This window comes from Chroicocephalus ridibundus, chromosome 1 (genome assembly GCF_963924245.1).
Source record: "Chroicocephalus ridibundus chromosome 1, bChrRid1.1, whole genome shotgun sequence".
NCBI classification, from domain to species: domain Eukaryota; kingdom Metazoa; phylum Chordata; class Aves; order Charadriiformes; family Laridae; genus Chroicocephalus; species Chroicocephalus ridibundus.
The window spans coordinates 163,948,152-163,960,985 of record NC_086284.1 but is presented as its reverse complement, the minus strand read 5'-3'; the positions used below and the strand labels follow the sequence as shown (position 1 = coordinate 163,960,985).

Sequence of the window (12,834 nt, the reverse complement as noted above, 5' to 3'; positions counted from 1 at the left end):
CACTATTAAACGTTAGTTTATTTTGCTTAATATTTCTTTTTAATTTCCAGTTAGGCAAGGGAGAGGCAACAGCTACTTCTGTGGAAGATCGACTCATCACAGAGATGTTGAGCTTATTGCTGCCAGTCCCAAATCACCAGGAGTCCCCTCTATCCATTTTTCATTAATGGGCTCTATCTTCCTTTCTCCGCTCAGATCTCATGCCTAGCACCCTCCTTCCTCTATTCCACTCCTTCATTCTATCACCCCACGGCCCCAGAGCTGTAACAAGTGAAAAAAAATTCTCCTCAAATGGTTTGCGTAGCCTCCCCCTGCCGTGCCTGAGACAAGCTGCAGTGTAAATCACTGGAAAAGCTGCTATGTAGAAAAAAAGGAAATGAAGTACTGTCTCAGTTTTGTAACGACCAAGCTGGCTGCTCAGCATCCCCCCAAACTGCCTGACAGCGTCTTCCTGATGTATCTCCTAAGGGAGAGCAGGATCCAGGATGTTTTCTTGACTGCCTTTTCCAGGGTCCACAATGACACTCCTCCCCCTCACAACTGCAGGTCAGAGAGAGAGACAGAGTCGATAACCCTGAGCTGTGGTTCCCTCTGATAAAAATCATTTTGACCAGAACTGCCCAAGAACACTTCCACTAACCCAACCCTGCTGCGGCAGGCAAGGCTCGAGCTGTAACACACCCCTGCCGCCTCCCTGCAGAAGGCCTTTTCCAGCAGCAGCAGGGCTGTTGATGCTGCTGAAGGCCCTGCATTCCTCGAGCTTCAGGCAGTGCCAGGCACCGCGGCTTGCTGAGCCCATCTTTCCGCCCCCTGAGAGAGCTGCAAGCTCTTCCTGGCTGGGTTCCACGAAGTGCCAGTCCCGCTCAGTTAACCTCCAGCGGTCCCTGGGAGAAGACGCGGAGCCAGGCAGACCGGCGGATGGTCTCTGCATCCTCTGGAAGCTGCTCTGACAGACACAAACACAAGCAGCAGCACATTCACATACCTGAGAACAGGCTGTAACCCTTGGAGGGTTTAACACATGTATCTATATCACCTTAAATCTGTACTTCCAAGATGCCGATCACAGATTAAAAATGGACCAAATCCCAGTACCACATTGGATTCCTTTGCTATGCTATCACCTAAAACTGATCACGGAAATACTGCCTTGCCAGAGGTTCTCCTGTTGTATATCACATCTATCTTCACATATGTTCTGTGAAAGATTTAGGTGTTGGATAACAAGAAAGCAGGGAGAGTTGCTGCTGACAGCTATGCTCACTGCGCTGCTGTTGGTAAATACACACAAGCAAAAGTGCCAGCCCTAAAAATAAAAAGGAGCAGATTCTCTTGGTACGAGCCCAGGCCCCGCAGGCTGCTGCAATGCAGTGGCATCTTAGTCCTTTGATTTCTTTAATGATATGGCTGCCTCAAACCCCTTCAGAACTGGAGGTAGTAAACCCTTAGCACACCTAACACTAACAGCAGCAGCTTGAAGGCCGGCAGGAGTTGCCCAGTTAATCTCACTTGGTGCTGCCTGTTCCCTGCCTGCCTGAGTTACACGACTCTGATGGGAAACGCAGTTTACCTTCGAGCAGTACGCAGGACACTAGAAACTTGACCCTCCTTCAAACAGAGCGTCTAATCCAACAAAGGCTAATTATTCCTGAATTCTAAACAGATTCACATACGAAGCCAAGCTGTACCGCCAGGCCCCCTCTCTCAGTGGAAAGGAATGAGAGGGAGGGGTATGAAGAGGCAGATGGTATATATATATATATAAGGCGTGCTTTGTGTAGCTTTCCTATTACACACACAGGTTTTTCAGTTGCACCTGTTTCTACCACTCAAACACCCAACTATTTAAAGACAGTCTGCAAAAGGAGACAGGAGTGAGGGTGTGGAGGGTAGATGAGATTGGATTCATTCTCTGCATTCTCTTCCCCAATATTTACAGGTCCCTTGATTCCCCTTTATAGGGCTAGTTTTCAACTGCTTTTTCCCTTTCAAAGCACTGCAAGTTTGCCTTTAAGAATCCAAAGCGGCTGGACAGCTGAGAAAATTAGCATTTAAAGGGGTTTTTACATATTAAATGCCCTCAGGGAGTTTTCTGGAGAAACTGCACTCCATTAAATTAAGGGCCAGGACCTGGGCATCAGTTGTCCTGAAATAAAACAGAACCTCCAGCAAGGACATCTCATCAGATGACCGAAGTTAATATTGGTGGAATGTTTACAAAAATCCTTCCCCTTCCTTTAAAAACTTGTCAATCCACTTTTGAGCATTTCTGCTTCATAGCAACTTAAAAAAAAAAAAGAGGGGTGGGAAGGCAAAAACGCAACCTTCTAGGAAAGCAACTACAGCTCAGGTTTATTTAATGTGTGGGGCAAGAGCTAAAAGGAGTAATGTTACTTTGCATCGCTTTCCATATCCTTTGGAAACACTGTGGAACAGCTAGTTTTCCCCCTGTTCACCAGTTCTGCAGCGTTCCCTGTTCACTGTGCACAGTGCCTTTACAGAGCACGGAAAGAGATCTGCTCCCCACTGTTACCTGCAACAGCATGGACCAAAGACAGCACAAACCAAGAGCAGCTGCCCACGTCTCCAGATGCAGCTATATTCTTCCACAGAGGAAAAATAAATGAGTACATCAAATGCTGAATGCTCACCAGGAAAACTCCACTTATTTATTAGTTGTCCTTTGTAGGATAGTTTGAGCCAAACGACTCTGCTTATTTAAGTACAAAAAAAACCCTTCAGAGTCACATGAGATTCCAGAAATGTCAGAATCCTGAGCATTCTGGCACCTCCCTTGCCACAAAGAGAATAATCTCTCCCACCCACTTCTCTGCTCAGGCCGATCACCGCATCCATAGAAATTTTAGGGTCTCTGGCCCATCTTCTTCAGGGTTCGATTCAGCTGTAATTAGAGAAAGCAAAGGTCAGAAAGACACATAGTGATTGACATACACTACTGTTCCCCTCAGCAGCCTTTATCCAATGTCTCTACTCCTTCCTCTCCGACTCTCAGACAAAAAGAGCTCTCATGCCAAGTGCAGGCAGTGTGCAAAGTAGAAGGGGAACTAGTAAAACTGCCTCCTCCTCTCCAAGACAGCAGAGGAAGATGTAGGGAGAAGAAAGGGTGCAAACTTCTAGCAGTGCTATCGCAACCCTGTATTGCTTAAGTCCCCACGTCTCAGGATTTTGCTGCCTAAGCTTCCTGTGTGCAGCAGCCTCTGGAGCAGTGGTAGAATGTCACCTCCTGGCTAACCACAACGCTGAAGTCATCTGTGCTCCAAGAATCTTTGGGGACAGTTTCTAGAGCCATAGTTATGAGGGCAGAGATATAACTTTGGTTGTGTTACTGACAGGATCACCACAATTGCCTAGGGACAAGGGAGTCATTGCCCTTGGACAGTAAAACCTCCCTCTTTTCCCACTGTGGCTCAAATGAGCACTTCTCACACAAAACCATACCATTCTTCAAAGGCCAGCAGCTGCTGCTTAAACCACCTGCTTTTGCCCAGTGCCTCGCAGAGCTGGGACTCACCCCAGCAAGGCATCACACAACTGTCTCACCAAGAATGCCTCCTCCAGGGCCTGCACAGCCCAATGTTTGCCCCACTTCTCCTACAGAGCTACATAGATCTCCCACCCTCACCTCCTCAAACTTGTGGATCTGGCGGATGAAGAAGTCCCCATAGCGTCGAGCAACCTTTGTGTCTGCGATGTGGATCATGTCCTGCGGAGGGAAGAGCATGAGGTCAGGAAAAGGACTGTGCTAGCAGGGAGACAGCAAGTGCTGACTACTGGGAGGAGCAACCAAAGGGGCTTCACTCCAGTCCCAGTTCAACATCACGCATACCTGACCTGTGCGAGTCCCACAGCAACCATTCAGTTCCCTGTGGGTTGCCTTCCCTACACCTTTGCCTGGGATGGGTCCCAAATTTCCGATGCATTCACTTCCCCCATTCTTGCACACCCTGACTGGCTTTGTCTCTCTGTTTTTGTCAGCTTGACAGTCCCAACCCCAATTCATACTCTGCTTCCCTCTACCAGCAGCGCTAGGCTGAGACATAGTATGAGACCTTACAGGAACAGGTCTGCTCTAAAGACCAAGAACAAGGGGCAACCTGTTCTTCCTAGCAAGAAATGTAACGGTTACTCATGTCGTCTTTGAAAATTAAGTCCTAAAAGACTCTTTGCTATGCTTCCTGCTGCCTGGAACTACAGGGGTAGGATGGTGACAGGATCATACCTTGCATTTAGATTCCTCCTAGAGCAGAGCTAAATGCTGCTCCAGTTAAAAATGGACCTGTAACATGACCAAGCAAGATCCTTGCTTTGTCAAGCAAAGGAAAGATGTTGGGGAGACCTACAAAGCTGACAACCCCACCTGACACACTGACAGCACTACCTACCATCACCTCTCAAGAACACTGACAAACAGGGAAGATATTAAGAACCTTTGTTTTCTGGGTACAATGACTGCCCAAGCTGCCTGTGATATCCCATCACCATTTATCCACTGACACTTCTATTAAGTAGGGCTACAGTTTCACTGTGGACAGCCAAGCCCTTCACATGGCAAAGGAGGAAGGGATGTTTCCCACAGACTGGAGCAAAACCATGTGTTGGCACTTCCAGAATTTCCTGGGTGAAGGAATTTCCTAACCAGCAAGGGGCAGATACCAACCTTGTCAATATAAAAGTCAACCTCAGAGGCAGACTGGAACTCCCCATCCAGGGCAGATATGCCACTGGTCCACACCAGGTTCTTCATCTTGTGCTTGAAGACGAGCAGTTGGATACGAAACTCCTGCTCCGTGAGGTCTAAGAAGCCAGCCAGCTTGGCCACGGGCATGGTGGTGTAGAGCTTGAGGAAGCTACGGATGGTGGAGAGCTGAGCCTGCTGCTGAACCTCATCAGCAAAGACCTTGAGCTGCTGCAGGAAGGGCTCCTTGTGGTAGTTGGGGTGCACGTTGTCATAATTGGGCACCACAGGTGACAGGAACTTGGGGCAGGCGTAACTGAAGAGCTCCTCATAGACTTGTGCGTCACCCTTCTGCATGCGCAGCATCTTATCCCCGTATTTCTCTCGCAGCTGCAAGTGGATACTCTCATCTATGCGCATGGGGTACATGGTGAGGGCGATGGCCAGGAGTGCATGCATCTGCTCGTTCTGTTTGTTAATCTGAGACAGAGAGGAGAACCTGTTAGCTTGTCAATATGCTCAGGCCTTATGGTGCAGGAGGGAGCTTGGAGCTGTGTTTTTCAGAAGTAAAGACCCTTTACCCAGAGCACTGATAGTCCTAATGCTCAAGGGGGGCAGCACAAAGCAGCAGTGCCTCTGGGCACAGCAGAGGAATGCCACATCAGGGCTTTCATCAATGAAAAAGAGGTCTGGACAGGAGTAAAGAGTAAAGTAAAGAGTGAATGTATCCAGAGCCATAGAGAACCTGGATGGCCAGAGCAGGTTTGACTGTTTGGTGCAAAAAAGTGTAGAGGAGAAGGGAAGGCAGACAGTTTAACAGCCATCTCCTGACAAGGGACAGTTATCAGGGAGGCCACTGAAGGAAAGACTGAGAAGATTTATCCGAGCGTGGGATGACACAGCCAGCTGTATGGTTGAAACAGGCATACTAAATTTTTGAAGGGTCAAGGAATTAAGAACGTCAGAATTTGGCTACACAAAGAGTTAGAAATTAATCATAAGGATGAAGAGGAGACAGCAGCAGCAGGGGGTAAAACTGGGATGAGAGACAGCTTAGGTGGAAAGAAACATAAGCTTTTTTTTCAGCCGTGCTCAGTTAAATAGCCTATGAACGATTATCTGATAATGGAAATACATCCGATAATGGCAGTAGCCTGAAATGCAGGACTGGACTGGGAACAAGACTGAGTGTGAAGAAGTATCGACAAGAATATAATTTGCAGCTGATATTCATTAACAACACTGTCTAGAGAGAGACAGCAGATGGAGCCAGGGCACCTACACAGTGAACAACCAAAGGAACTAGTAACATAGAGAAGAGGAAATATTGGGCAAAGGAGATCAAAGGATTGATCCCCAGTCACCACCAGCAGCATAGTCCAGGAAAATAAGGCTGAACTATTAGATGTAGGTTATCAGTTGACAGAGGAGGGGTAGGAAAGAAGACAGCAGCCTTTCCTTTTGGGAAGCCTAGACCTATTCTATCTCTTACCATCTCGTACTTGTAGGTTGTCCTCTGAAACATACTCTTGGTCCTCTGGATGTAGAGGAGGATGTTAGCAAAGACACGGATGGCATCCTGGTAACGCCGCATCATAAGGTAAGCGAAGCCCACGTAGTAATAAGTGGTCACCTGGCACTCAGGAACACGGGAGTACATGCTCTTTGAAGGAATGATCAACACACTATGTTAGTAGGGAGACAACCACCTTTGATCCAAACACCTTGTTACTCAGAATCCAGCCACCTCTGCCTTCGCTCCCGTCCCAAATATAAAAAGGAGAGGGCTAATTCAGGATACCCTACCTCCCACCCCTCCCTGCAGCAGCTTCCTCACTGTCTACTAGATCATCCCATTTCCTATGTTTTCCAGTTTCAGCTTCCTGCAAGCAGAGGACTCTTGCATTATGCCTCATATTGCTGTGCTCCGTTCCCTTTCCCCCTATTTCACTCCACACCCTATGCCAGACAGCACACACGTAAATCTGGGCCAAGTCTTGGGCCAAGCCCCTGTTGCAGAGGGACTTCCGTTAGCCACTGTTACCACAAGTAGCACCCAAGTCCAGGGCAAACACATACAAGGTGGGAATGGGCACAGTGAGAACAAGAGTCAAAAATAAAAGAATGAGTCACTGACCAAGGTGGGAACGGTGTGTTCAGCTATCTACCACTGCGCTACCACTTACAGTTCAAGTAATACTCCCTGTAACAACACCGCCTTGCGCAACACGGCAAAATTCCTGAAAAACTAGGCATTTGTGCTGCAACAGCATCAGGCATGGCCATATGGCTTGCTTTAATGCCAAAGCTCCAGATGTGTAACGCACACAAGTGTGGAACTAGACATTTCTGCCAGCTAACCTATAAACAAACTCCTGATGACTACAACAGCTACAAATAGCTCCTCAGCTGGAATATTCACTATGGCAATCTTTCACCAGCATGTCTGAACAGAGGCATTTGGAAAACTGCAATGGAGGGTTTAAAACATGTTGTATTACCTTCTTGTTGAGCTCAATGTTCTCCAGAACCTTGATTGCTTGGTAGTAATCCCCCAGCAGAGAGTGCAGACGCAGCAGCCCAACCAGGCTGAAATAGCCCAGCATCTTGTAGAGGGAGTGGCGACCATATTCACCAGCCACGCTTTCGGGATCACCTAGAAAAAAAAGGAACTGACATGCTTTCCTCCAAGGAAACAGGCTCTGCTTTCAACTTCTCCATGTTTAGAGGCAAAAGGAGCAAAACCTCAACTGCAATCACTAGCATTTCTCACATAAGGCCAACAGCACCTTTCCCCAAACAATCCGTCCAATGACTAAAGGTTTGATCCAGCTCCCAAACAAAGCTAAGAGAGATCGGTCAAATCAAAGCAAGGCAGCACAGACATCAGTATTGCCTGGCATCACCCAGCTAGCTCACCTCCACTTGTGTAGACCTCCAGCTGTCGATTGATGTTGGATTTGTCCACCAGAGAGTGCAGCACATTAAGGACACTGTGGACGTTCCAGATCTTGGGGTTGGAACGAAGGAAATCAATTTCCTCTTCAGACTTCTTGGCTGTCTTGCAGCGGTACTGGCTGAAAGACTGGAACTACAGGAAAAAGTAGAGATTCAATGATGAAAAGCTAGTTTGGAGATGTTAGCTGAGTGCATTAAGCTCACAAGTTGATCACAAATGCATTACAATAAGCTACAAGTCGCATGAAAAAAAGTCTCATCTGAGATCACCTGGCAACCAAAACAACAAATTAAACCACCAGTAAAGCACCTAAGGAAAATCTGATACAATGCTGAGACAATCTGAAGGCAAAGGCTAGAAAAAAGAACAAAGAACAGAAGTATCTCTTAGACAATTAGGACAGGCAACTGAACAGAAATTTGCTGTCTGAACAGGTAGCAAAGAGAACGACCGAGTCATAACATGTATCTGCATGCACACACATCTTTTTCTACAAATACACACATCCTTTTTCACTGAAGCCTGACAAGACTGTGCTTGAGGAATTCCAGGCAGCTCTATAATGAAAAGTTACAGAAAAAAGAATCTATACAGAAAAACCGGTAGCATTTGAGATCTGTATTACTGCACTCAGAACAATAAGGGGAAAAATATTTTCTAACATCAAGATCCTAGACCATAGATTTCAAATCAGGTCAGCAATCTGTCAGTGGAAGCATAAAGGCCCTACTGACTAAGAAACACAAAACTAAAGCAAGACCATACACAATAAACCTAGCTTGAACAAGTATCTTAATAAGGTCTTAGTGCTAACAGCAGATTTCAGTCAGGCTGCTTTGCACAAACCAGGCAGAAATGAAGGTGAGTTTTTTTAAAAAAAAAATCCCCTAAGCAGCAGCTGAAACAGAAATATCAACAGAAGTCCAGGACTGTCCAAAAAGCTCCCTGTAAGTTAAAAATCTGTATATTTACAACTAGTTCATCTACCTGGCGACCCAGGAATAACAGTGCTCACCCAAGCTTTTTGGCCTACAATGGTATCCTATCTATGAAAATTGCAGAGAGGGAGGAGATGGAAAATTTATAGCGCTAATAGAGGCAAGGTCACCTCAAAATGGCCCAGTCTTATAGTCATATACCTGGTATATGAATTCGTCAATGATATCCCAGAGCCACTGGTTGGGCAGCTCCAGAGGAGCAGGGCCATCAGCATCTGCAGAAGAACAGAAGTAATAGATTAAAGGCTTAATACCTTGAGCAAGAAGAGTGGCAGAACTGGAGGAGCAAACGAATTAAAGAACACAGTAACTTCCCTGAAGTGGGAGAGGCAGCAGCAGATGAATAAAGCTTCCAGTAGGGCCGTGATATGTAGCTTTGGCTACCTCAACTGCCTTCACTTTTAAAGAATATGAGTGCGTATGGGGTAATCTCCAGAGCATGACTGTGCGGCAGCAGGGATTCTCAAAAGCTGCGCAGATTGTAGGTATTTATCCAAAATGATCTATTCTCCACAAGAAATCTGGCAGGGAGTCACAAACACTAAAATTTTTTCCAAGGGGAGTCAAGAACAGTAAACAGCTGCGAAACACTGCAAGTTCTCTCTAGCTTACAGCTTCGTTTTGCTTTTTAATAAGGATAGGTAAAGCAGTTCTCAGCAAGGCAGAAAGATAAATAAGTTTTGCTCTTTACAGTATTTCAGAAAGCACTGGAAGCTGTTTGCCCTTTTTGTGGGTTTATACACATGGATGTAAAGTGCTCTTCATTCAACAAACTCAAATATATGGAAAACTCATAGACTACTTCTCCCTATGAGCTATAAGCAAACATGTTCCAGTTCTCCTGACCCTTTTTCAGCTCTGTCCTCTACATCCACTCTTCCTCGCCAAAATTTACAAATCAGAAACGAATGGCAGCAACTCACTGAGGATGTAGTTGAAGAGATTGCAGTAGTTGTAATAGGATTCAAATCTCTGCTCCAGCGTGGGCCCCCCCTGCAATGAGAAGTCAGTACAGTCTGTTTAGTTTCAAACACAGCAGGAGCGAGTTTATGGGCAACAGCGTATGAAGGACAGTCAATAGTCACAGCGGTAGAGGGTCTATTTCCGAAATGTTAGAGCCAATATTCAATCACAACGCCCACCAGCACCATCCAGAAAACCTGAAATTGTATCGCTATTGTCCCACAGAATAGGGATGACTTTTCTTGTACGGGTAGCTTCTCCCAGGATGACTGAGCGTTCAAACCTTCTGTGATCAGGATGCATTAACCTTCCTTGTCCTCCTCTCTGCTGTCCAGACTTATGTGCTTCCCATTACCTTCAACAGCTTTCCTTCCTTCTCCCCTCATGAGAGGCCCTAATAGACTGACAACTCTGCTCCCAGACAATATTTCTAAATGCTTTGAAAGACCAGCAAACACAGTAGGGCATCAATTCTTCCTACAATCATCTTCCTTGTTTCACCTGGAGACACCCAAGGGCAGACTGAGAACCACAAACAGCACAACTCAAGAAACCGGTCTCTCCTGTTAAAGCCTGATTCAGATTAATACAGCAGCCTTTTTAAAGTCTCCATTTCTCCACCCTCTGGTCCACACCAAAACTGCAGTTATTACTCATTTACCCCATACATCACATGCTTGTTCAGCTTCTTTCGTGAAATAACCAAGTACTACTGTGATTTTCTCATTGCCTTCAAATTAGCTTAAGAAAAAAAGTGATGTTTGTTTTGGTTTACAGACCATTAATCATTTTGTTTCCTTCTCCTGTATCCTTTATAGCGCCCATGTTTCCCTCTCTGCAAGGCATTCTGACCCCATGTGTTTCTTTAATCACAAATAATGCACCCTCATCTTTTAACACTTCCTCTTACCCACCTGCTAATCTGAAGAACAAAGAGCCATAAACACACTAAACCAACTGATCTGTAAGTCTTGCAACTACAGCTCTATTAAGACGAAAATTCAGTCCCCTCCCAACACCTCCTTCTTCCCTAACGCACTCACCACAACATTCGGTGTCAGTAACAAACTTTTACAAAATAGCCACCTGAAAACTCAGACCAGGTTTTCTTATTCATATATGTGCCAGGGAAGCCTGCACACTCATTACAACCCAGCTTGAGGAGACAGCTAATGAGCCTCAGAAATGTAATCAAGTCTTTCTCGCTTTTCAGCAATTCACGAATACTTACTAAACTATCAAAAGGCAAGAATAAAGCTTCCCTAAAAGCAACTTGACTTACAGCTCATAAACCTATCCAATCCCGTCTTGCAAAACTTATGGAACCACTGATGCTGGGAGAAGCAGCAAAATTTGGTAAGTTTTATGATACGGAGAAGCCAGCATGCAATCAACAGGAAGACACAGGACAAACACTCACGCTGACTTTGGCGTAGATGTGCCTATAATACAGCTCCTTGTAAAGGATGAGGAAAACGGCATCTGGAAAAGATGGCATAACTCGACATTAGCAAGCCACAGGGGCTAGGCAACTGAAACTCTCAGATATGCCGGTGGTGCTCCTCCTGTCACAGTAATAAAGGGAGACACAAAGAGATACTTCTTTCAGTCTGGACTTCTTGCCAGGCATCTACTGAAGACATTGCCAGAGTGAACAACGATAACTGACTCAGGCGGCAGCAACACTGTGCACCTGCTCATTCATGCATCAAAAGTAATTTAGTTCCTTCTTTCTCTGACAAGCAAAGAAGTAAAAGACTTACCATTTCCAACCTGAGGGGCGATGGCCTCAGCCTCTGGCCATGGGGTATTCTTAAAAAACCTTTCAGTCAGCTTTGTCCAGCTGAAAGAGACGCACACATGTGGTATTATAAACCATTTCTCAGCATGACAGTGTTGGAGTTAGAGATCACAATATAGAGGACCTGGCCTTCACCACCATCCCCTTTTAGTAAGTCCAGTGTTGAAGCAAAGAATGAGAATGGCAACCTAATCAGTAAAAGTCTTTAATTTATCCCTGAAACATGGAACAGTTGTGTACGTTACTTTCACATTCCCCTTATGGTAAACTAGCACAGCTACAAGCGGGAGTGGGACTATCTATAGGGAACAGACACAACAATAACACCTCACAGCCTTCTGCAAACTGCCTAACTAGCACTACTAAGGTCACTTTTTGCTGCCTCCATACCTGTTAGGCACGAGCTTGGTACCTTCTTTCCGACAGGTGACAACTCACTTAGACTTCTGTTAAATTAATAGCCCAAAAATATCTGTTTTTTCCCCCCAGTGATCAAATCAAACCTCACGCTGTATTTTGGAAAAAGGTCAGGTTGGGAACAAAACAGCTAGTCAGCCTTTCCTTTTAAGAGCAGGGTGCATTTTCATCGCAGTTTAAACAGTGAACCCCCTTGGCACCTGTTTTCATAGATGTCCTGGATCTCATACACCTTCTGGTCAATAACATCGCTGGAAACACGGCTGGCCTGGAGCTCGTACACCTTCTGGTCAATGAGATCCGACACAGTCTTGTGAAAATACTGAATGAAGTTTTTGATCACTTCGGGGATCACCTGGTAGGTCTGCTGCTCGTACTGCCGCTCATAGGCCAGGTCTTGCTTCGGGTCTCCTGAGGCGGAAAAGAGGAGCGGTGAGGTGGTAAGCAGACCCCGGCCCGGGTCTACAAGACCCAGCCGGCCACAAGGAGGCCCCGGTCCCGGGCCGACAGACCCAGCAGGCCGCGGCCCGGGCCGACAAGACCCAGCCGGGCACCAGCAGGCCCCGGGCTGGGCCGACAAGACCCAGCCGGGCACCAGCAGGCCTTTCCGCACCCGGGGGCCCACCGCCGAGGCCCACACTCACCCGTGTGCATATCGTAGTCGTTGGAGTAGGCGTAGGGGTCGTAGGCGGCCTGTGGAAAGAGGGCGGCAGCCAGTCACCCCCGAACAGCCCGGCCCCCCCGACTCCCCCCCGCCACCCCGAGACCCCCACCTCGCACCTCATTGTCGTAGTCCTCCCCCGGGTAGGCCATGGCGGCGGGGCCGGGAAAGGGCTCCGGAAGGCAACGCGGGACCAGCGAGGTGCGGACCGGAAGAGGCAGGGTGGGACCAAGGGCGGAAAGGGCTGCGGCGACGGAGCCGGGTGGGGAGGAGAGACTGCGCCCTTTCACTGGTTGAAATAACTGTCTGTCTTCAGCGGGCAGAGCTGTGATGGGCCTG

General features: G+C 46.9%; 1 protein-coding gene across 1 annotated transcript; it reads right to left on the bottom strand.

Annotated features, from left to right (window-relative positions):
• Window positions 1-2,640: 2,640 nt before the first annotated feature.
• EIF3L (eukaryotic translation initiation factor 3 subunit L) lies at window positions 2,641-12,737 on the bottom strand. The gene is made up of 13 exons (XM_063322330.1): window positions 12,615-12,737; window positions 12,479-12,527; window positions 12,035-12,245; window positions 11,380-11,459; window positions 11,037-11,098; window positions 9,577-9,646; window positions 8,795-8,868; window positions 7,616-7,787; window positions 7,198-7,352; window positions 6,189-6,359; window positions 4,679-5,176; window positions 3,644-3,724; window positions 2,641-2,902 (listed from the first exon to the last, which is right to left on the bottom strand). The coding sequence occupies exons 1-13, from the start codon at window positions 12,645-12,647 to the stop codon at window positions 2,864-2,866; spliced, it is 1,695 nt and encodes a 564-aa protein (XP_063178400.1). The 5' UTR covers window positions 12,648-12,737; the 3' UTR covers window positions 2,641-2,863.
• Window positions 12,738-12,834: the final 97 nt, after the last annotated feature.

Bases quoted from the DNA above. Each gene is read 5' to 3' on its own strand.
- EIF3L (XM_063322330.1), bottom strand. From the start codon at position 12,647: ATGGCCTACCCGGGGGAGGACTACGACAATGAG. The intron at 9,647-11,036 runs GTGAGTGTTTGT...TTCTCATTGCAG, and splicing joins ACATCTACGCCAAAGTCAGC to GGGGGGCCCACGCTGGAGCA. The intron at 7,788-8,794 runs GTATATGACTAT...TTTTTCCTGTAG, and splicing joins TTGACGAATTCATATACCAG to TTCCAGTCTTTCAGCCAGTA.